A 23,943-nucleotide genomic window follows, 5' to 3' on the forward strand; every position below is an offset into this window, starting at 1 on the left:
CAGAGTAGCTCCCAGATGTTGTGTTGGCGAGTCAGTTCTGAGGGCGAAGCCGCAGATTGGCCAAAACGTCAACCATGAATGGTAGGCCTGGCTTCTGTGGCAACATCAATTGACAAACTGTCATGGTATGGAAAGAAGGCTCTTCTTCTTGGCCTCGAGATGATATCATCTTCAAATCCAGAATTTGTGGCTTCCAACAGCCTAGCTAGTCAATTTACACTACACTTTAAGTTCTCACATACAATATCTTCGCCGCAACGCCAAACTGCCCTCAAATCCGGAGGGGCTTGCATGCTTGAGCCGACGCAGCTCGTTTCGTTTCAAAAAACGGTGTACACAATCCGAACAAACACAGCCTCATGCTGCGGACAGTGTTGTCTCCGCGGCCATATCTCGCGTCGCCCCACGCAGCGTTCGCCCTTCGCGTCTCATCCTGTAGTTGGTACGAACAGGTAGACCCAAAGGTTCACCATTCTGGCCAACAAGCCCAGGCCCACGCATTGTCATGCCTCTCTTATTGTCCATGCATCGTACCACAGCTGCATGATCTTTCAAGTTCGAGGGATCTGTTAACCGCCGTCCGCTATTAGGTGCAGTGGAGCCACGTCGGCCATTCCACAGCCGTACCCCATCGTTCGAATGATATCGCATAATTACAAGTCGTACAAGCGTAGTTGGAGAGGGGTGAAGAGAACGCGTCTTAGCGCTCAGTGCGTCGGGAGGGGCCGACGGCTCGTCCTTGATGCGTGAACGTCAAATACGAGTGGCGGTGCTAGGCGCCTGATTGAACACGGCGAGCATTCAAGCGGATCAAGAGCCCTCTACCTCTCCTCGCCACCTCTCGCCTTGCCACGCCGGCGGAAGAAGTCCATGACCCGTTTGGCCGCACCACTGCTGCCCTCGTGGCCATGATGATAGTTGTCTTGATCGTAGGCGTCGGTAAACTTCTTATTGGGCTTCTGCAAGAAGCCGCGGTTGTTTCTAGCGCCGAGGGGCTTGCGCCCGTCATAGCCATCTGATTCGGAAAAGCCACCCGCTTGGTACGGCACGCTGCCCTGTCTACGGTGCTGCTGGCTCTCTAAAGAAGAGTCGGAGCCCGTGTTGAGCACGGATCCTTGCTGTTGCTGCTGCTGCTGCATGTGCGGAGGAATGGCATTGGCCTGGCGAGTATATTGTGAAGAGGCACGAGGTTGGTACGATTGCTGCTGCAGCATCGGCTCCGAGTGGGAATGTGGCTGCTCATGATTGCGCTGGTAACTCGAGTCGTACTCGGCGCCATCAAAGTAACCGGCCTGGCCACGGGACTGCACTGGCCGATCGCCGTATCTTCTTTGGTCGTCCATCTCAGCAGGATCCTGGATGGGAAGGTCTTGTTGAGACATCTGAGAGTCGGGCGGGGGGCTTCCAGAGTCTTTGTTGATGCCCATGGCCCTAGAAAAAGACTGCGGAAGCAGCGAGAATCGTCTAGGGTTCTGAGGCTTCTCCAGGGATGTATGAGAACCGCTGATGCTACCGCTGCGCTTCTTGCCGAACCCCATGGAGAAGGACCGGCGCGACGCTCTCGAATCTATCGAGGCTCGGGGTTCACCATTGCCAGGTATGTTGTTGGGCATGCTGACGGGCGGGTACTTCCTCGATTTATCCTCGCTCGGGTGCTCGGACCGCCTCTTGTTCTTACCACCAAACATGGATCCATTGCGTCCGAGGAGCTTGGAGCCGATATCTGTGAGAGTGCTGGATCGTCGGTGACCCCTGCCTTCACTGGTCGGCGAAGGAACAGGCTTCTCACTGCCATGCTCAAAACCAGATACGCGGGCGAACTTAGGAGGAACGGCGCTGACGCTGGGGTGTCCCATAGTCTGCGCTTCGTGTGCGTTGGGCTGCTGGATGCTACCATGCACGTTTGTGCCCGCAACCGAGGGAGGGATTGGTTGGCCATACGAGGCGCGAGCACCACTGCCAAGGCCCATGGACCCCGACGAAGTCATGGATCCTCCCGTCTGCGGTCGTCCGCCGGTCGTCATATACACATTGTCGGATGTGGAACGGGTATCGCGACCAGGCCTCGTAGTTGCTGGTACGTTGTTGTTGCGATAAGCGCTCGGGGGCCTCGTGTTCTGTCGGCTCGACTTGGAATAACTGTCCTTTGAGACTGGTGGGTCGCGGGGAAGGGGTTTATCCTTCGGGCTATTGTTGACCTCGACGGGCCCTTGGCTGCTTGAACGAGCTCTCGACTTGCCTCGGCCGGGAGATTGCGCGGCAGCTTCTCCGCGCTGCGTTTGTGTGGTCGGCGCAACGTACTCGACCTGTACGGTGCGACGCTTCGAATCCTTGGCTTGGGTCGGTTTCGCGCTGGCGTTCTCGGCTTCGGGGTCGATATTGCCATGTTTGGAGGCCAGGCCTCCCACCGACGTGGGGCCGGATGCTTTGGAAGATTTTGAAGGCTCGCGGACAGATGCGCTACGCGCGACCATGGGCTTGTCGTCCTCAGCCGGAACAGTTGTGTTCTGGATCTCGCCGGGCGTCGTGGTGCTGCTGGTAATGAACTCCACAACGTGAGCGTATTCGCTCAGCCAGCTGTGCCGCGCCACCTCGAATAGATCCGCTCGCTTTCTAGGGTTGGGAACTAGGATTCGTCGGAGCAGGTCGCGGGCATGCGGCGTGACGTATTCGGGGAAGGTCAGAGGCGTGTTGACGATATACTTGTACAACAGATTGATGTTGTCGCCTTCGGGGTTGGCAGGGTCATCATCAAAGGGCAGGTATCCAGCCAGCATGGCGTACTGCATTCTTGTTAGCAAGTAGGCGCAACGTTGTTGCGGCAACACTCACAAGGATCACACCGCAGCTCCAGACATCAACCTTGCGTCCCGTATATAAGGAATCGCTGACAACCAACTCGGGAGCTGCGTAACAAGGACTGCCGCAACTTGTCTGCATCAAATCACCCTTCCTCGTGCCATTGGCTTTGACCTTGTCTAGGCCAGCTCTCTTGACGAATTCCCTGTCGCTCAGATTAAGCTCTTCTTCTTGATTTAATTCCTCCTCGGCATCGAATGTGTTGGCAAATCCAAAGTCGGTGATGATAATGTTTCGGTTCCTGTCGAGCAGCAGATTCTCGAGCTTAAGGTCTCGGTGGACAATGCCCTTCTTATGGAGATAGCCAACGCCTGAGACGAGCTGAGCGAACAGTCTCCTCGCGGCGTTGTCTTTCAGGTAGCGATGATTCAGGATGTAGTCGAATAACTCTCCTCCAGAGGCATACTCCAGAATGATGCCGATATGTCGCTCAGTCTCGACCATTTCGTGCAGGCGAACAATGTTGGGGTGCGAGATGCCGCGGAGGATGGCAATTTCACGATAAATCTTGGCCAGCCTGGAGGGGTTGTTGCCCACATTGTCTCGCTTGATCAACTTGATAGCAACCTGTGGCATGGTTAGTGACGAACGTATAGCCGAGAGAATGGTTCGACAAACCTGCGTGCCGCCGTCTTGCTTCCAGCCGAGCTTCACCTTCCCGAATTCACCTTCTCCAATGGTGTTTCCGAGGATGTAATCGCCAAACTTTACAGCCTTGTTGCTCTTTGAATGATCTTGGCGGCTCCTGCCGGCGCGCCGGCTGTCGTCCTGCTCCGAAGCAGCGACAATAGCAGGCGGTGCCGCGTCGTCAATCGACTGGCGAGGCACAGCCTCGGCAAGACGCTCCTTCTCGCGTTGGACATCAGTCTCGGGCTGTGATACAATGATACGGTTCAGAACCTCGCTGGCTTCGCGCGATGGTTGCTTCGGTGAGGACGTTGACTGAGAAGGGGCGTGGGATCGGATGGGAACTGTCGTCTGTTGGCCAGATTGGCGGGCATCGCGGGAGCTGCCCGGCCGGTAAGCCGGGTCGTGCGGGGGCTGGGCCCTCCGGCTTCGTGACGAAGAAGCTTCGCCGTACGAAGAATCGGCACCGTTGACCTCTGCCCTTGCAGACTCGGGTTCACCTCGTCGCGGCGATGGAGCAGTCCTGTCGTTTGCATGTTCACGTCTTCGGGAGCTGCTGGGAGGGTTGGATGAGGCATGGTTCGTCGAGGACGTGCGGGGAGGCGCCACGGGAGGCATATCGCTGCGTCGCCTCTCGGTAGAGGAGACACGAAACTCGGACGGTGCAGATGCGACGGGAACGGGGCTGGTAATGGCAGCGCGGGACGTCATTGGCGAAAAGGGGCTCGCGTCGGGGTCTGCAGAGGTGCGTTATTTGCCGACTGCGTGGGAGAAGCTGTCGTGAAGTCAAACGTGCTGCAGAATTGTTGTGCTGATGGGCATGGTACGCCGTGCAATTCGGAGGAATGGCTGGGCGGATGCCTTGAGCGTCAGCCAGGGGCGACGTGTCGCGGCCTGACGTTGGTTGCTTGGTGCGTATTGGCCGGTCCTGCAGGGTGAATGTTTCCTACTAGCCAGGAAACGCGTTCACCGATGATTTAGGTGTAAAGGCCAAGGCGCGAGTTAGGCTGCTGGATTTGCCCTGTGTTTGCTACAGGCGCAATTGTTGTTTGTTGTTTTTGTCAAAGCTGGTGATCAGCAGCAGGCGTCCCCGAGGAAGGAATGGAGGCCGGGGGCGAAGGAGGCTGCAAGATGCTTTTCCTGGCAAGGGAGGAAATGCGCAGCAGCAGTCGGCAGCAGTGGCAGCTGAGCTGCGTTGACGGTGAGCCGGTTTCAGGAAAATTCGCTCTCTCGCTCCTGCAGCGTGGGATGCAGACGGGGGGCGAGCTGTCGTGTCCTGCGTCCTGCAACGTTGGGATTGGACGTGGAAATCGCCCTGGCAGCCCGGGTCGTTCTAACCAATTGGGGCCTTTCGGGGGGCTTTTGGATCTAGATGCGTTGTCAGGCGGTGTTGGCTGGCAGGATGAGCCGGCGATTGGTTTTGTTGTCGAAGAGGTCAGGCGAACGACGATCCTCTGACAGGTCGCGCAGTGGATACCTGGGCGAATGGAACCGGGGGGTGTTTGATGCGTGGGCGCGGGCGCGCGTGTCCCTGCTGCACAGTCGCGGTCGTTGTCGAGAGCGACGACGATGATGACAGCCCGAGAGCCGAGAGCAGAGACGGGGGGCTGGAAGAAGCGCTATCAGGGACAGACAGCAGTGGACAGGTCCTGCAGGTGGTGGAGGGCCAGGGGCAACAAAAACAGGAACCAGACCAGGAACCCGAGCTGACGACCTGGCTTGCGGTGAGCAAAACGAGAGAGGCGGTCCAGTCGGTTCGAACAAAGGGCAGAGCTGCAGGCAGGGCAGGGTACTAGACTTTAGGGGGATGTGCCTGACGCAGCTAGCGAGCCAAGCACCGAATGGCTCTTTGGTGGTCGTGGGCCAATGTCCTAAATGGGGGGCTGGGAGGCTGGGCCGCTTGTTCGTTTGGTCGTCCGTTCCACAGATTGTGTCTTGTCTCGTTCGTTCGATAGTTCAACTGCCGGTTGGGTGGTCACTTGTTGTTTGGACCGACGAGTAGCTCACGCTCTATCGCGCTCTCGGCGACTCTCCTTTGGCGAAAGGAGGGCGGTTAGCTGGACGAGGCGAGGCGGAGGCGGAGGAGGAAGCTGAGGAGAGGGCGGAGGAGGAGGAGGAGGCAGAAGAGAGGCTTGCAGGAGGAATCTCCCCCCAAATGACGGGTGATGGGGAACACGAGGGAGAAAAGGGAACGCCAGAGGGCTGATGTGATGAATGAGCGTCAATGCTCTGGGTGCTTGGTGCTTGGAGTAAATTTGACGAGATGAGACTTGGGATGAGCCGGCTACAGCGCTATTCCCTGTCGAGGCCTGTCGAGGGGCCTGCCCGATTTAGTGGAGGGAGGTGACGGCGGCAGGTACGAGCTGATGCAGGTACCGCTGTGGCTGCAGACGGGCACATTTGTGTGGAGAAGGAGCAACGGGGTACACCTGCTGGTGCATCTGAAACAAGTACCCTTGGCATATCTTGCTGCCCCGATGCTACCTAGAGTGCCCACAAGGGAACGGACAGACAGGAAGGTAGCGGTACCTGGGTGATGTTTCCTTCCATTAGCTTTCCAGACCTCGAGGACAGTCATGGAAGCAACGATCCAACGCGGCCATGCCCTCGCTTTGCGCGCCTTTGTGCATCATCTTCCCTGTCACCACCCAAGGGGATCGCCTGCCTATGCTTCTCCCATGGCAATGCCCTTTTCTCCCTGAGCCTGACGTTCTACTCGACGCATAGCAATAGCAATGACAATGACAGCCTCTTCCTGGGGTCTTGCTAGCAATGCCAGAGACTTGCTTCTTTTTTCCTCTTGTCGCCAGTACGTCTTGAGTCACTCACACTCAGACAGACCAAGACATGATCCTGAACGATGCTCAATTTTGGTTCTCCATAGCGCGTCTTCCGTTCCGAGACGCGGCTCAGAAGCTGCCGTGCTAGACGCATGCCTGGGACACAAATATCATCATGGTGATGTTAGAGCCGTCCACCGGCATCTCGACGACTTCTCGGTCTATTATTCAAAACGCGTGGTTCCGTCGCTCTACATCGCGTGGCTACTCCTCCGCATCCACTTCACAGCCACTAGTGCCTCGATATCACGGCCTACATAGCTCGCACACCAGGTTCAGACAAAATTGACAGCCGTTGTTGTGACATCAACAATATGAGGGCCGATCATGCAATCCATACATTCAGGGAGGCATGTTCCTTGCGCCCAGGCAAGATGGAGATGGAATCGGAACGCAGCATGACTATCGAGCCGTCAAGTTTCGGACACCAATAGCCGGATTGCCATTCCTGGCGGCCGACAGTAGCCCCCCTTCCTCCATACTCATCCTTTCTCCAGCTCAAAGCCCTGAGGCCCAGCGGTTCGGTTCACAGGCCAGACGTCACGTCGTAGGCGGCTGGTAGATGGCAATGGGAGGGGCATCCCAGCAGCGGCATCCCAGTCTTTCAACTCACGAACTTGGCAGCACAATTCTCGGGGCCGCTCTCTTCCTCCAATGTCTCGTCAGGCAGACTTCTTACTAGTCCACTCCACATTGCACAAGGCATGAATTTCAAGCCAGGTTCGTCTGGGTTCTTGCGCTACTACAAGCACGAAGACACACGGCTCCCAACGGCTGGAACCTCGACTCGCCCTTGCATTAACACGGCAGAATCGCCCTCCCACCATCGTCGATGTCTGCTACGAACAAAGCCGCCAGAAGAAACGAGCTCCCAAGCTCATGACATCCGGAAAATTAGTCTGCACACTGGTCATTGCGAAAGTCGCACCACGGCTTAAATGCGGTCTCAGAGTGTACGGTTCCTACTGTCATGGGCGTCTCGCAGGATATCCAGGTGGTATTCCAACATGTCAACTCGGAGCTCCACTTGTCTTGTGTTCCTGCAGCTGGCTTTGGACCCATCAGTCCCGTCGCACGTTGACGGCGCCCCCATCCCGCTTTCCCATTTCGCCCTGTGTCAATGTTCCGCTTCGCGATTACGCCGACCTGAAAGCTCCGGTGTCGATGATCAGTCGCAACACAACACGGCGCTCGCCTGTTGACTTGCCTGGACGACGGATCTCGCTGAAGCTTCACCTGTCCTCACAGCTGACGAGAAACGTTTCGCCAGTCGATTCAACCGCCACCCAGCTCCCCGTCATTGCGCATAAACATCGGAGATGAGGCGCATCGCATGCAGGGGGTTGCCTGTGTCCTACCGGGGGCTTAAATCAGACGCTGCCTGCCCTCTGTGGGATCAGCACCTCTCCCCGCCCTTCTATTGAAGGACAGATGGGATGGCAGGTAGGCGTCATTGTCCCATCTATCAGCATCCTTGCAATTCAACGTGTCGTGCCATTCTCCTCGGGCTCACCGAGCCGGACCCCCAGTGCTGAGCTTCCCTCGTGCTTCTTCTGACAAGCATAGAACATGTTTGGCCCCGCTTACGCTGGCGCCTCTTGACAACATTAAAGCTTCTGCCAAGGGCTGCATGAAGCTTCAAAGAAGCAGGCACACGCGCACACCTCACGAAATCGAGCCGCCTGCTTGTGTTCGCCTGTTCCCTCCGGGAAATGGGCCATTCATGCCAGGGCCCAATACTCCATCCACGTACGACACGCGACGCGCCCTAGGCCTCGGACGCACACGCGACTGTGGGCATGATTGTTTATCTCGCAGCTACACGACTCAGTGTGCAATGTGACTGCCTCCGTCGTCTGATTGCCGATGAAAAGTATGCTAAGCTGATGCAGGCAGAAACTCGCCCGCACTTTGCCAAGCCATCTGGTTGGCTGATCGTTCCTTGCACATGCAAATGCAGTCGTCATGCCACGGTGAACATTCGTCCTCACATGTAAAACCCATTAAAAACGCTTCAGAGGCTTCGGCCCAGACTCGTGTCGCGGCCGCTCAGCATGCGTGGCGTTGTTGCAACGGCCCTTCGCCGACGAACGCGACATGGCTGACTGTTCCATCGTCAATGCGTTGGGCTGGGTCTTTATGCCTTGTGCCTCCGTAGGACGTGATGCAAGGGCCCATCAGGACATTGCCTTTGACGGGCGCGCACATGGCGACGGCTGGCGGCTGTCATCAAGGGATAAAGTCGTTGATGGGGCACTCCCACAGTCAGGCAACGGGTGTGTTCGATGTGTGATGGATAGAGTCGCAAATAGGTGCCGACTCGGCGAGGCAACGACGTGGTCGACGTGTGTGATGGAATAATGTGCCATGTTGCCTTCGTACACATCATCGCCTACTGAGTGGACTTTTTCTACTGGATTGACGTCTTGGTTTCTACATCTCGGCATTCGCGGTACACGATGGCCTAGTCTACAATTTTATGGACACGTCATAGCTATCCAACGCGACGCCCACGGCCGTCAGGGTCCCGCTGTACGCGATGAGGATGGCCATGGTCGCCACGGGGCCGACGTGCAGCGTGGGAACGGTCATGTTGACGAGCCCCGTCAGCAGGTTGGCCAACAGGAACAGGGCGAGGCCGTTGCGGTTGTAGGCCCTGATGACGCGGCTCGTGGCGGCGAGGTAGGCGTCGCGCTCCGTCTTTGCGTCGGTGGCGTGGTAGAAGGCCGGGAAGAAGAGCGTGTCGACGAGGCAGTAGAAGAGGATCTGGCCCGAGTTGAAGGCGGCGACCCACAGGACGTAGGGCAGGTTGGCGAGGCGGCGGGAGACGTCGAGGCCGTCGCCCCAGGTGTAGCTCGTCGCGAGGAAGTAGAGGGCGGTCCAGACGGCGGTCCAGACGGCCATGGTCAGGAGGAGGGTGGTGCGCTGGGTGGCGGGGTCGGAGGTGCTGCGGGGGTTGATGGTGCGGGGCAGGATGTACATGCCCGTGTCCTGGCCGGTGAGGAAGATGGCGAGGTAGCCGACGAAGGAGAAGACGCCCTCGCGGTTGGCGGAGAGGAGGCCGTCGCGCGGCGCCGTCAGGATGTAGGCCTTGAGCGGCGTGCTCTCGAGGACGACCTGGTAGAGGACGGCGAGGAGCAGGGCGAGGGCGGCGTAGCTGGGGACGACGCGCAAGGCGGACTGGAAGAGGGCGACAAAGGGCGGCAGGAAGCCGAGGGTGAAGAAGAAGTTCCAGTGGACGCCGTACTCGGACACGTGCTCGGCGTAGTCGAGGCCCTTGACGCTGAGGAGGCGGATGAAGCCGAGCGCGAGGAGGGGCAGCGAGTGGCGCATCGAGGTCAGCAGGCGGGCGGCCAGCGGGGTCGAACGGCCGGCGGCGCGCTCCTTGAGGACGGGGCGAGCGGCGACGACGCCGGCGGAGAAGACAAACGCGCCGACGCCCATGTCCATGAGCGAGGTGCCCCAGGTCTCGACCTTGGCGAAGCGGCGGGGGAAGAGCCGGAAGTCGACGGCAAGGATGGCGAGGCAGGTGACGATGAGCATGCCGCCGCGGTAGTTGGTCAGGAAGGGCTTGACGGAGAGTACGGAGAGGGGGCCGGACGCCGCATCCGCGGGGCGGGAGGCCGGGACCGGTTTGACGGCATTCTGGGAGGGGACCAGGGGTTTTCGGCGCGGCTGCGATCGAGGGAGAAGGTAGATGAGGAGAGCAGGGCCCAGGAGGAGAGCCCAGAGGAGGAAGGGCGTGTTGGCGTAGAGGGTTATAGAGAGGAGGAGGACGCCGACGTTGAGGAGGTAGTCGACGAGGAAGGTCAGGGGTGTGTCGGATTTGAAGAAGGACTGGCGGGTCTGGAGGACGGCCCAGAGGAGGCAGGCGACCTGCGTGGTGTCAGTGTATGGCTCTCGGTGGCATCCGGATGCCGTTGCAGGTGTACGGGGGGGCAGGGAGAGATGAGGGGTCTATGTGGAGAGGCAGGCTGAAGGCGAGGAGGGGGGCGAAGAGACAAGAGGCGCGCCACGCGAGAGGGTACAAAGAACATACGGGCGCAACACCAATTACGTAGTTGACCTCGCCGGCCGGACCACCTGAAAGATTGGATACAAAGTCTTCTTTGAGTTTCTTGTAGCTTGCGTCGGAGCCAGCCATGTTGGCGGTGGGTTGGGAGGTCCGTTCTTAGTTTGCTTTAGTGGTCGTCGTGCTGCTGCTGCTGCTGATGATGATGACGATGATGATGATGAGGGTGGTTGGTGGTGGTGGTGGTGGTGGTGGCAGTGGTGCGCTAAGAGGCTCGAAACATGGCGTTCAGAGAGGGGGGAGCGTGACGTTTGCGAACGAAGGTTTCGGCTATGATCTGATGCCGAAGCAATAAAGAAGGTGAGGCCAGCTGTCAGATAGGCAGATGACAGGCTGGACTATGTCGAAGAGGGGAATGATTCCCAACGTTGAAGCTCAAAACAGGAGGGGGAGGCTGTAGCGTGGAGGCAAGGTGGTGTAGGCAGGTAGTGTAAGGAAGCTCGCTACTGACTTGCGTAGATTGACACGTTGGGTGGTTTGCCCAAGCTCAAGGCACCTGCCGCAAGCTCCGTCGAAAGCTTCCCGTCGACAGCCAATGAGTAGGCGTCCTTTGACCACGGACAGGGATGCGTCTCTGAGCTTGACTGCTGTTGCTCGGAGAGGAAGAGGCGACTTCCTCCATGTAGGTAGGTAGGTAGGTAGGTACCTTACTGTACGTACTACCCTCCAGCCACAGCGCCATGGCATGTGGCCCATGCCCCCAGCCACACGGAACGCGGATCGCACAATTGCCCGTCGTCGCCAATCGACAGACTATCGAATGGCATGGGCCAAGTCCACCCCAAACACTACCACCGACAAGACCAAACAAAGCAAGGGAAATCGGCATCATCATTCCTTTGCTTCTCAGGTGCATTGATTATCGAGCATGAATTATACATCAATAGTAAGCGATCGTCATCTCGGTCACTATCATCGTCGATGCTTCTCTCTCTCTGCTCCACCTCAGAACACCTTGGGGAACTGCAGCACCCACACATACACGCCCTCCGTCTGTCTTTTGGCCGGATCCGATCTTCAGCCAGCCGTTGATCTGGATGGCCGTTCGCGGCCCTGATCGACGGACATCGAACATCGCCCTTCAGCGGCCATCGGCTTTTTTTCTTCTCGATATGCTAGCAGGAAAATGGGTGGGTGGGCTGCCTGTAGACACACACCAGACGCCAGACGCCATACGCCAGTCGTCAGAAGGAGACGGACTCACGGCCTACACGACCTTCTTTTTCCTTTGTTCTCCCTGGCATCCCCTCTCGACAGCTCGACAGGCATTCCTGGTGGCCGCCGCCCCCGCCTGCTCCTACTGCTGCCCATATCAATTCCTTTGTTCTCTGCCACCATCAAGCAGCCAATGCAGCCAGTGCAGCCAATGGACGTCAAGCGTTGCCAGCAACTCCAGACAACCTCCGCCGTCTGACCGCAACCGCAACCGCCTCTCCTTTGTCACGTCAGAGTTGACGACCACAGCAGCATGCCGGCCCCCGGCGGGTGGGAGGGGCCTCTTTCTCTTGGCTCGGCCCTTTGGTCCAAGGCACCTCAAGTCTCACCCTTCTTTTCTGCCGGACTTGTTCTTTGAACCTTTTGGCGCCGCCAGGCGTGCCAGCGCACCAGCCGCCGCCCTGGGCCTGTCCTTTCATTTCCACCAGCCCCGGCACTGCAATGTGGTTTGGTGGATCGTGCTAGAGAAAGGATCTGTCCACCCTGCGCCCCGGCCACCCTCGTCATTCTAGTCGTCGCCGTCGTCGTCGTCGCAGTGGCGGCGGCCGACACGGAAGTCGAGCTGGTCGTAGTGGTGGTGCCCAGGCATGAACGTTTCTGCTCTGGTTGTTTTGGCTTCTTCTGGCCTTGGCTCTGGCGCCGGCTCTGACTCTCTCGCTCTCCGCCTCTTCCTTTGGCTCTACCCTGCCCGCCCCCCTACCTGAAGACGACACGAGACGATTTGAGACGGACCCGGGTAGTCTGACTAGCACACCACGGAGCGACCACTGCCACTGGCCCACGATCGAGCCGGGAAGGCCTGCGTCAACGAAACCAGAAGAAAGAATCCTGTTACATGATATACTTGGTCTCGCGCGACTCAGCTCACTTCCGCTGCCTCTCTCTCCCTTTTCTCAGCCAGCCGGCATACTCCTCTCCATTTTGCCTCTTCTTGCTTCCTCCTTTCCTCCTTTCCTATTTCGGCGCCCCTACATCTAACCTCCTCTGCCGCCTGAAGGAGCAGTCTCGCTTCAAGCCACCATTCCACACATTCCTCCACAACACCCCTTGACCCCAGATCCTTATTAAGCCACTGCCTGGAATAATACCATCATCTTCTGCTACTGCCGTTCCTGCCTCTTTTCTCAACCGCCCAGCTGCTCGCGTTCACTCCATATTACCTTTCGGTATTCATTCTTCATCATCGGCCCAGCATGGCGACAACGCCCATGGATACTCGGCCCCGTCCTGCCCTGACACCATTATGGACTCCTCACTATAGCCTCGATGGCACGCCTCGCTCGCCGCTCACGGTTCCACGCCACAGCCACATCTACTCGCCCGCCCCGCGGTCGCCCAAGACTCTGCCAACCCCCGTCTATCCCACTGGATCTCACGATGGCCTCATGAGACAACATGAGCGGGCCATGGTCGATCGGTTCGACCAACGGCTCAGACAGGACAAACAGAAGGGCGAGCAGTCTCCGCCAGGATCTGCTTGTGTATCAAGGCCTCTCTCTCCCATCACAGAGGGCCTTCTGCCCCCAAGAGATATCTCCTCAGCCTCGGCTTCACCACTACCCAGTGCTCGACGGACTTTTCCGCAGCCTCCCGCACCAGCTTCACCGGGAAGCACATTTCCTCGTCGACAGACCCTCGTGGCAGAAACTCGATCCATGCTTCTAGCTGGCCTCTCGGACGATGGTGACCGCAGACAATCCGTTCCGTTCAACGCACGCCGAGCATCCAAAGCCACGCAACCAATTTCCCTAGAGGGCCTTCGAGCATGGGGCCACGTCTACTATGGCGACGCAAAGAATGCCGACGTCTTTGTGAATGCGGTAGCTCTTCGCCGGACATCAGATGCCAGCACGGCCTCAGAACACTCCAATACGGAGGAGACGCCTCAGCACTCGCCCAACCCGGGCCAGCAGCCTCGCCGCCACTCGGTTGTCCGAGCACGCGTGCGCCCTCGCAACATTGACAGAAAGCCGTTCCTCATCCAGCGCGAGTTTGACCTGACTGAGCTGCGATCTACCATCCCAGAGCCCTTGCGAACGCAATCTACGCCTGGTTTCCGCCGTGCGTCCCAAGCAGAGCTGTCGAGCCCAGCCCACCGCCGAACACTCGCCACGGCGGGGCGACGCTCATCAACCATTTCCCGACACGGACTGCAATCCCCTACAGAAGGCAACTTCCCAACTTCTGTCCGAGAATCTCGAGCACTCCGTGCCTCCAGCACGGCAGTCCCCGTTCGTGAGTTACGCCCACTTGTCGTTTTCAAGCATCAAGCGCTAATGTATCCCAGACCTCGAGTATGCTCGCGCACACCTTCCCGTGCTCGCTGCCCTCATTGTCTCTGGCCATGTTCGCGAAGGCGACGTGATCGATCTTCCGCTTCCACATCCGGAAGCCTGGACCAACACGGTGGCTTACGTCTACACCGGCCAAGGCGAAATGACTGATGCCATCCGAGAGAACATTCTCCACTTGGCTGGCAAAGTCTGAGTCTGCTGCAGTTCACGAGTCTGACGAATTACGATTATTATTTGCACCCGGCATTCCCGCGGCTTCAAGAGCCGGGAGAACATGACATGTTCCTCACCATGGTTTCGCCACCTTTCTTCCTTCCTTTCTTTTGCCAGTCACGCTGTCGTATGCCAAGTACGGTTGCGCTGATCATCATCCGAACTTGGGTATTCTCTTCTTTGTCCTACTCATGGCATGACTCCAGGAACCTAGCAAAACAGATGCAAGCGAGCTGAGATGGTCCGAGGGAGCGAACATGGGCATTCTAGCTTCTCAACGTCTTCGGACGAGATAGGAAACCTTAATACCACCAGGCGGGGGTTTCAATCCCCTTGCCCTTTCACGGATATCTCGTTCTCGTCCCCCGTGTCTTCCGCAAACAGAAGGGTCAGCATAACGGTTCGCCTCCTTCCCCTCCGTCTCCGCGCTGCTCATGTCTCGCTTCGTACCCCACACGAGCAAGCCATCTTCGCGAACAAGCGAAGCGCCCCATCCTTTCGTTCGATGCGATGATGGGCCCCCTCCCCCATCCAGAAGCTTTCAAGCTAGGGCGGATCGACGCGCCTGCGATTGCGTTAAGGCTCATTGGTCACGCGTAGACACCTGCCACTACGACGGAAGCTAGTCACGCTGATGGAGAGGGGGGGGGGGGGCTTGCTTGGTACTCTTTCTTTCTCTCGCCTTTACTATATCCCAGTACTGCCGAAAACGGGCGACGCCGGAGACGGACGCGGGATGGCTTGGACGTGTCTCGGATTTTAATGGAGCCGCGCAGCGGGAGGATGGTGACGTGCGCTGATCGCTAAGCCGTTCGCGGCGACGACGACGGACGCAATGTCTCGCCAAGAGGTCGCTGGCGGCGCTTCGGAGCCGAAGGAGGAGCGTTGAGTTTTGGCGGCGGCTTTTTGCCTTCTTGGCCTTTGGTCGTTAGGTGTGCGTGTGTATCTCTGTGAGGCCTATACGACGTGGGATGCAGGTTCCCGGTGGCGCTTGTCATGAGCGGGCTCTAGAACGAGGCGACAGGCCGGCTTTGGCATGGATTCGCTGAAGAAGACAACGGCATTGAGGTGGACTCACTGTTCTCTTGGCCTTGCCTTCTGGCTCTCCCTGTTGGGGGGGAGGGTCAGTGGCATGAAGAGGAGAAACGGTGGCCGGTCTCCTCTGAAGGTTTTCCTGGCCGGGGAGGGGGGGGATGGCTTGTGGAATGTTGATGGCTTGACGAGGCGGCAATGAGCACGCGGGACCGCTTCGGGATGCCATGAGAGCGAGGAAAGAAACCCCAACATTCCATAGTCCCCCTGTTCCCTCGTGCCTCGTCGCGTTCGCCACACTGCAGTATCCCCTCCCCCCTCGCCCCCCTGGATGTCTCGTGGCATTGTGTGTTTTTCTTCACCACGAACGACCGCCGGAGACCCTTGGATCGGCCGGCACGAAAGAAAGGAGAAAATTCCCTCCCATCGGATGAGGGGTGCTGTCGATTTGCAGTGCTCGCCTCCCGCGCCTGCTGCCGAAGGTGTCGTAGCCGACGATCCACCACATTCACATTCCTGACTCCTCTTCTCGAGGTCCTCCTGAGTCGCGGGAGAGACTTCGCTCTCCACATGGGGTCGTCTCGTACACGAAAAGAAAACCAGACGGCAGCGCCACAGCTAGCTTCGCCCTGTTGAGGCCGGAAATGTCCTAGTTGTGGCTTGAAGCTGAGGGACCAGAAGTGACGACATCAACGGTGCGGCTCGACAGGCACATCGGTTAGCCGATACGGGAAAAGCGATGAGGATAGAGGGGGTGGTCTGGACCATGTTCCACGGTCGTGTTCTTTGAAGTCTGCGCATCGTGATATAGGTAGCAATCGCCAATCTTGGCTTCTCCGTCAGTGTTTTCGGTTTTTTTATGCTTGATGGGGGTGGAGATGGTTCGTCTATCTTGTCTCAGACTTTTTTTTTTTTTTTCTTCTCGCCCTTCCATTCTGACAAGTCGTGGGAAACCTGACCAAGGTTTAGTTAGGGGCGGAAGTAAAAAAAAAATCAGGGGCAAATTTGCGTGGCCGCGAGGTGGTGTCGTATGCAAAAAGTCTTGCCCAGAAATGGCATCAACCCGCTGGCCGCTAGGATATTGTGGTCAAAATGACAAAAAAAACATACAACACCAGGTATTCGCTGGTGGTCACCCACCCAACTACTTATCCGGCCCTTATTGGCTTATTTAGGGGAGAGCGGACGGGATCCCAAGTTTTCCAACAGGTATGGTCGTATGTGCCAGATTTGGTCGCTTCTGCAGTTCATAATGGGAAAAGCACATGTCTGGGTCTCAGCGTACGAGGAACACCGCGTGGCTTGAGACAGCGCGTGGGATGTACAAAGCATGAATAGGAAACTGAAACCAGTCAATGGATCCTTATTATGACCAGTTCATTGCGTCAAAAGCGCGGATTCCAGCTGCCTGATCTGACCTTGGGGTCTGTCACAAAACTATCACCATCCAAGGTGGGAGAGATGCCTCTATCCCTCCACCAGCTACCATCATCATGAGAGCGGGAAACGACAGCATGTTTCCCGCCTACTTGACATGCCTGCACACCATTAGACACTCGAAGTCTTTCTCCCGTGTTACACAGGAACGCCCGCTCGAGCAAGGGGCCGCATCGGGGCGCAGAGATGTGGGAGGGCGCGTCTCACGGGCATTTGTTCCCATCCTGCCGAGACTGCACTGCGTCAGTGACGACGGCGGGATCAACCACGGAAAGATGACCGGCACGGCCAACCATGGCCATGTGTGTCAACGACGCGCCCAGACTCAGCCAAATGAAGATAAAAAGTCGTATTCATCAGCCCACCTCCCCACGCCACCGACTCGCCCGGTGTCACAAAACGGGGGTGTGCTGCCGCCACCTACCGGGAGGGTGAGATCTAGGGTTTTGAGATGTGACTGTGGTGGTGCCGGGATCGACACGCCAGCCCACGCCGTATCAGCGAGTTGACGGCCACTCGCCGGCCCCGTTTTGCTCCGTCGTGTCCGAGGTCCACGGCACGAACGAACGGACCGTGTCCGACAGAGGCTGGTTTCGGGAGGCGACGGGCCGCCTGACGTTGACGCCGTCTGGGTTTCCCCTGAGATGTCCCGTCAAACTTTATCTTTCGGATACACGGTTGGCAGACTGCCGTCCCTCCCGGCCGGCCGGAACATACCATAGAACGCACACAAACTTCAATGGTTGCCTTTCGAAAGACGCACGTCTCAACCTTGATGTCATCCATGTCCATATCCCGGTATACCTTATACATGTATGGCTTGCGTCGCAAAAGTGTATTGTAGTCCTGCACCCTCCTCTGAACGGTCCGATACCGTTTTCCCTCGGGCATGCGGACAATATGGAAGCCGCCTACTGTACGTGTCGGGCGCAACGTCCCCAACGGGTAGCCAAAGATGCGTAGCCTGCCTCTCTGCATCTCCGTGATGCCGTGGCCGTCATGCCGCCCACCCCCCTTTTCCCCCCAGTCCTGCACTTGACATGTGATGGCTCACACACAAGACCAAGAGAGAGGACCCAACAACGCAAGGCAGGCCACCACACGCGACGCAGCCCCCGAATGCAGGCTGCCCCCTCCGGGCCGGACGAGACTGAGAACAAACACACACATACGTTGCAGAAATAGAAGCAAAAAGCCCAGACTTGGAGAGCGGCAAGCCCGAACGGCCGCACCCCCGCGCGAGGCACCCATCCCCATGCTCACCCTCAAGCCCTGGTCCCCCCGCGTCCCGACTCCGAAACGGACGACGCACATACTGCACGTCTGCGGTGCTCGTACGAACGAACCATACACAGGAACCGCCCGCCCTATTCGCTGTCTGCTGGCTGGCTCCACGAAGGGAAAGAAAAAAAAAAAGTAAAAGTGCACACGCAAGATGACAGCAACGACGCTGCAACAAGCAGCAGCACCACTACCAACCCCCCTTTCCCTCCCCTCCATCCAGGCGCCCGCGCGCCCCCCAGTATGCTCTATGCAAGCAATCGCTGCGTCATGCACGCTCAGACGTGGGCTACCTTGCTGCTGTGCGATTGTATCGGCACTCCCTCCCTCCGCCCCCGCCCGCCGTCCTGGCCCCCTCTCAGAAGCGCAGCTTGCTCTAGCGTCGCTCACTGAGTGGGAAGGGGGGGGGGGGGGGGGTTAAGCAGAAGTACAGTAGGGAGAGGGGTGGGCAGGCAGTAAAAGTTCCCAGTCGCTTGTATAGACGAGACGAACTTGCAGGCGGCAGCACTGTACAGACGAGAAGCAAAGGGCAGTCCGTACGGCATAGCAAAAGACCGCAGGCCGAGAGCCCCAAGAATGAAGATCGGACCCCCACAGAGAGTCTTTGAGGCCCAAAACCATTTGCGACTCGAAAACTCCGTATTTCATCATCCGAGCAAGAAGAGTGAAAGCTCCCGCGCAAGTTCACAAAATAACCAGCCCCAACCCCCCCCTGCTCTCGGCGCGGAGGCAGCGCTGCGCGTCATGAATCGGGATTTCCCATCATATGTGGGACGGGACACCAGAGCGACGATCAGGGCTGCCAACGGACCTCGTTGCGTTTTCTTCGATTTTTATTTATTTCGCATTTCGGGGGCCGGCACGGGCAAAACGGAACGGCAAAGTGACGGGCGGGATTGAACAAGTAGAGTTTCCCGTGTATGACGTTGCAAGTGTACATGGAAACACGCGGGCGTGAACCATAGCGCGGGCCAGGCCGTTTTGGCTTGTCCTTTCCTGTTGTTATTCGCCGCCAACTATAGCGAGAGGCTGCTCCGACGGCCGAAATCTCGCCATGGCGGGCGAAAGAAAACGGCAACGGCGTGTGAGCTAGCAACAGAAACCCTGGGACTACCTCGGAGCGGACGTAATGGTGCCATTTTCGCTGCGGCTCAATCATGTACGTGTGAGGTATATTGTTGGATTTCAAACCTAGAAAGCCGTCCCAAAACGGGCTTGGGCAGGGGAGGGGCTCAAGGCCCACGTAGGCAAGGTGGTTACATGGTAGTTTGTCTGCGTTGGAGGACGGGTTGATTGTTTTACAATTTCGCAATCGTGCCATTCGTTGCCATCCTTGGAATATGCTCTCATGTGCATGGGGGAAGCAGACCTCTAGAGACCTAGCAGGGTCCTGTCATTGAAACGGAGAAAACGGAGAAACACTGGAGAAGAAACTACGACGTCAGGGATCGTCCGTCCGCCAAGGCGAACGGAAGGGGAGGTGGGTGGGAGGCACGGAATTGGCGTTCTAGGCCGGTCCAGGACCTGTCGGCTCTTCGGGGCGTGGCCAGCTCCTCGGCTCGCTTCTCCGGGGGGGCGGGACCTCATGGTGAGCGACGGCGAGCGACAAGGAGATGCGGCGCGTTCAAGCAGTGTCACCTAACGCTGTGCCGTCAGTGGTTCGTGTGCTTGCTGCCAAAAGGAGGGGGGTGCCGTCAGTACCCAGGAGATGGTTCTCGAAGCAGGAAGGGATGGATGGTGAGAGGACGAGAGGGAGCGATGAGGCTCCACGTATGTTCTTGTCAGTGTTCGGCGCCAGCCCACCCAGGTGAACACCCGTGGCAGGCAATGGAGATCGGTGGCTGAGACGGCATGGTTGACTATGGGGTGATGGCGGCAGACAAGACAGCAAATAAACAACACCAAGCTTCAACAGCATGAAACCTGCTCGTGGTGGTGTGAGGGTCTGCCAGTCAGTCATGTCATCCTCCACCATTACGCATCACCATGGCCATTCGACCCCCATTCGACCCTTATTCAAGGTCGCTCAGCCCGTGTCTGTGTGGATGTGTGAGTGGGACCACTTGTCGAGATGTGAGATGCGAAATGCGAGATGCTCCCCTTTCGAGCCCATGGCATTTCGTATCGTCCGATCTCGTCGACCTTGTCGCTAAGCTCATTCGCTGGGAGACCGAGATGCTCTCTCTGACTGCAACCACTCCCTCCCACGCTGGCTTCTGCTGGAGACACTAAGCTATCTATCTGTCTATCTACCTAGAGTAGCCATCTGTCTCACCTGCGCATGGCGCGCGTCTGTTTTGTCTTGGGGCAGCCCGAGGAGGGGGGGGGGGGGCGCTCCATTTACAGGTACTGGCGTGCCCACTGTAAGCAAACTTGAAGATGCCAATACTAAGGCTGGGCAAGCTGAGGTGATGTGAGTGTCGGCGCGCGCCACAGTCGGCAGTCTTCCAGCGAAGGAATTTCAAGACATGGTCAGCGGCCACGCTTTAAGAACGGACCGCGCACGTCTGCTGATAGCACAACCGTGCCGTGGCGCTCAGCTGGCTGGGTTAGACTTCTTGCTGAGCGTGCCTCTTTGGGGGAGAACAGGTAGGTAGGTGCCATGTCTCGGTGATCGAGCAAGGCGGCGTGTCGGGTAAGGCAAAACGACCGAGCGAGGGACGTACAGCAAGCAAGTCTCGCTCGTACCTCCAAAGTACCTCGCCTGTACTCCCGCTTGCGCAGTCTGGTGGACAAAGTCGAACCCTCCTAGCGGCGATGGGCGTCCAGGGTTCCAGGGTTCCAGGGTCCTCAGAGGGGTGCAGGGGCCGGGCAAAAAAAAAAAACAGGCTCGGGGCTCAAATCGGAGGGAGAATTGATGGCGTCCATGGGGCCATGGCACTTGAGCCTCTCTCGCTCGCTCGCTCGTTCTGTCTTCAAGTCTAGGCGCATATGTTGGGGTGCCTTGCGCCCTCGGCCTCTCCTCTTCTCGTCTGTCCATCTCCATCCTAGGTGGGGGAAACGGACATGGCGCGTTGGCGAGGAGATCGCAGCGACATCTGTGCTGCCGTGTCTAGCGGAGAGACTGCTCGCAGGACGAGGGTCCTCGGTGGATCTTCTTTCCTGGCTCTTTCGCACGTCAATCAGCCGCCAAGCGATCAAGAGTCAGTCGGTGGGAGAGGACGTGAGCACGGCTCCTGTCAAAAGCTCGTGAGCTGTGTGCTGTGAAGGGTGGCACATTCTGTCATGTCATGCGTAGAACATGCACACACACACACACACACACACTTACACACACACACACATACACACATGAACGCGCGCACACGCACATCCACGACTCGGCTGTCGGGGTGTGTGGTTGGGTGGGCGAATGGACCGGCCGCTGGCCTTCCTCTGGGGATATTGCTTTTCTGACATGTCGGTTCCTTGCAGAGGCGAACCTCATGCCGTCGACGAGGGAGCTGCAGTGGAACAGACTTCCGATGCAGCCGGGCGATTCTCGACATGCGGGCTGGCACGCTCATCGCTCTGGACACGTTTGGATCCCCTCTCGGCACGATGGCCCAGATGGATGGGGCCCAAAGTGGGTGGTCGAATATAGAAAGATGGAGTCGTTCGTGCCGTCTATGATGAAGGCAAGGCCGAGATGGGAAGTATGGTGTGCCACAACGAAAGATGATGGAGGGTGGAAGAGGAGGGGGGGGGGATGGATGTGCATAAAACGTGCGAAGCCAAGACGAGCCTGCCTCATGCATCGCTGCATCACTCTGCATCTGCGAGCAGATCTCGCCCTCTACGAGGTGGTGTACATACATGTCGTTTCACTCAGATATTTTTTTTTCTTCCTTCATTGAAAACAAAGATCTTCCAGCATGGGTTCTGCAATGGACGCACAAGGTAGCATCGTGGGAGACAAGCCCCAGACATGGAGGAGCTGCATATAGGTTCCTCGTCCTTTGCTTCCATGTTCACACAACGGCGAGGGTGCGATATAAGCACGCCACGTCTTTTCAATGTTTGCAGTCAATGGTCAAGCTCTAGGACACATACTAGGGGGGGGGGGGCGGGGCTGGGGCAACACTGAAGTGGGGAGAAGGCAACGTTCGACGTGGGGATGCCAGGGCATGGGTTCTTGCAAAGGCCAGCTCATGCGTTATGATCCCGCTTCCATGAGATAGAGGTATATGGGGTTCGTCCATGACACATTACAATATCGATTGGGCAATGTCCGTTGCGGCAGCAGCTCTCTGGCATATCTTGATGTCGCGATATGGAAGTATGCTGACCATGTATCCATGCACATTGGTTCGGCCATACTAGCGGCTCAGGATCGTCGTCAATAATGCTAGCGTGTCATCAAGTTGGCCTGGATAACTCTCTCTCTCTCTCTCACACACACACACACAAAAATGTCACGCTGTCCGAGGTGACCCCAATGGTCTCGCGAGGCATCAGATCATGATGGTAGCGTAGCGTTCGTCTCCAACAGACCAAGGTGGATGATGTATGCCCTGCCACCAATCGCCTAGTGACAGAGTCAGGTCATGGTCAAGTAGTGTTGTCCAGAGACCGATCATGAATCACTGCTCCCCCACAATCTCTGCAATGTATCTGGCGATGCCATCATCATCCTCCACACGCACTCTGTCCTCCCCCATCAACCATCCACATCCACCTGCATCATGCAGACTGCAGACTGCAGACTGTAGACGCAGGTCCAACAGAAACAAGCCAAGCGCATGCTAACCCACCCACCCTTCGGCCTCCGACGAAGGGCAACGAACAGGGCCTGCGTGTCGCGCGAACCACGGCAGAATGGTCTGTACACGCAACCAACAGAACACGATGTCACCTCTCTCGTTGCCAACCCTCCAGTTCCCCTGCAACAGCAAATCTGTGCCTCTCAGTTCTAGTGGGGAAAGCGAGAGGGAAGGGGTCAGCGAGGTAGAAGGGAAGCCTATCTGGGTACCCTGGATCTGCCCTGGCAAGACGCTTCAGGCAGGTCGGATCGCGCACGGGAAGAGGGAACAGACGTCGGGGGGATGGAGGCTGGGGGGGGGAACACTGATCGCCGTTGCGGCCCTTCAGCCAAGGCCGCGTCCAGGTCTGTGTGTTCGTTAGCTACGGGTCCTCTAGCCCCCCCGGTCGACATAGGCCTAGCGACGAGGACGGACTAGGCTATCTTCCAGGGCAGGCAATGGTACGGAACAACAGGAGAGGGGGGGGGCGTGGTGTCAACAATCGGGAGAAGACGATGAAGGGGGGGCTCTGACGGCGTAATCTACAGAAGACCCTTGGCTCTCTGTCTTGATTGATCCCGTGTACTGTTGGCGAATGTCGTGCATTGCATTTTGACAGCCAAAAGAAAGGACTCGTCTTGTTTCGACAGCAAGGCTCGACTTGAACAGCAACAGATGCTGGCTACAAGGCCATGCCTTACATCGGGTCGGACATTTACACGTCCTCAGTCGGTCACGTTCCTCCGGCATCATGTCGCATTCGCCTGCGGCTACTACGACTGCCATTCGAAGCCATCGGCAAGTGGGCAGAATATAGCAAGATAGCTCATGTTTATCCTTCGCTTCGCAGACTGCTCAGTCATGCCCGTCCAAAGCAAGACAGGACAGGGTCAGGCATCACGTCCGCTAACGCTGCTAGCCAGCTACTAGCATCCCGCAATGGGCGTCAAAGTAGCGTCGCTGGTGATGAACAGGGGCCTCCGTCAATGTCCATATCCATATCCATACCCGCTCAAGTCTGTGCTTGATCAGGATTGCCATATTCCCGCCTGTTCGCCGTTGGTGCTTCGCTTCACATGATTTTCTTACCCCATAGAGGCTCTAAACAAGCGATGCCTCCATGCCCCCCTCCTTTCGCAAGCATATCCCTCCCTCTCCCCCAGCTCCCCTTCTCCTCCTTGTCCTCCTCCTCCGAAGGAAAAGCCACGATCCTGAGGCGATCACCAGCCCCGACGTTTGTCTCGAACTGACCACACTCAACCACCACCACCTGATCTCCGCACCCACCCCCCTCCCCAGCCTGGTTTGCGCCTCCGTCCCACGATCCACCAGTCGAGGAGATATCGTGATCA

The 23,943-nt window shown here is 57.7% G+C and overlaps 4 protein-coding genes across 4 annotated transcripts; 1 reads left to right on the forward strand and 3 right to left on the reverse strand.

The window, feature by feature from the left end:
* Window positions 1–821: 821 nt before the first annotated feature.
* D7B24_000550 (uncharacterized protein) lies at window positions 822–4,197 on the reverse strand (the record flags this gene model as incomplete). The annotated part of the gene is made up of 3 exons (XM_028634805.1): window positions 822–2,783; window positions 2,833–3,426; window positions 3,478–4,197. The coding sequence occupies 3 exons, from the start codon at window positions 4,195–4,197 to the stop codon at window positions 822–824; spliced, it is 3,276 nt and encodes a 1,091-aa protein (XP_028492531.1).
* Window positions 4,198–8,795: 4,598 nt separating this feature from the next.
* On the reverse strand, window positions 8,796–10,470 carry GWT1 (Glucosaminyl phosphatidylinositol (GlcN-PI) nositol acylation protein; the record flags this gene model as incomplete). Its single annotated transcript, XM_028634806.1, has 2 exons — window positions 8,796–10,202; window positions 10,366–10,470. 2 exons carry the CDS (start codon window positions 10,468–10,470, stop codon window positions 8,796–8,798), a joined length of 1,512 nt encoding a protein of 503 aa, XP_028492532.1.
* A 2,336-nt stretch (window positions 10,471–12,806) lies between these two features.
* D7B24_000552 (uncharacterized protein) lies at window positions 12,807–14,100 on the forward strand (the record flags this gene model as incomplete). Its single annotated transcript, XM_028634807.1, has 3 exons — window positions 12,807–12,968; window positions 13,245–13,848; window positions 13,901–14,100. 3 exons carry the CDS (start codon window positions 12,807–12,809, stop codon window positions 14,098–14,100), a joined length of 966 nt encoding a protein of 321 aa, XP_028492533.1.
* Window positions 14,101–17,086: 2,986 nt separating this feature from the next.
* On the reverse strand, window positions 17,087–17,375 carry D7B24_000553 (uncharacterized protein; the record flags this gene model as incomplete). The annotated part of the gene is made up of 2 exons (XM_028634808.1): window positions 17,087–17,228; window positions 17,353–17,375. 2 exons carry the CDS (start codon window positions 17,373–17,375, stop codon window positions 17,087–17,089), a joined length of 165 nt encoding a protein of 54 aa, XP_028492534.1.
* Window positions 17,376–23,943: the final 6,568 nt, after the last annotated feature.

The sequence above is a fragment of the Verticillium nonalfalfae genome, assembly GCF_003724135.2.
Source record: "Verticillium nonalfalfae strain VnAa140/NRRL 66861 chromosome Unknown scaffold_107, whole genome shotgun sequence".
Taxonomy (NCBI): domain Eukaryota; kingdom Fungi; phylum Ascomycota; class Sordariomycetes; order Glomerellales; family Plectosphaerellaceae; genus Verticillium; species Verticillium nonalfalfae.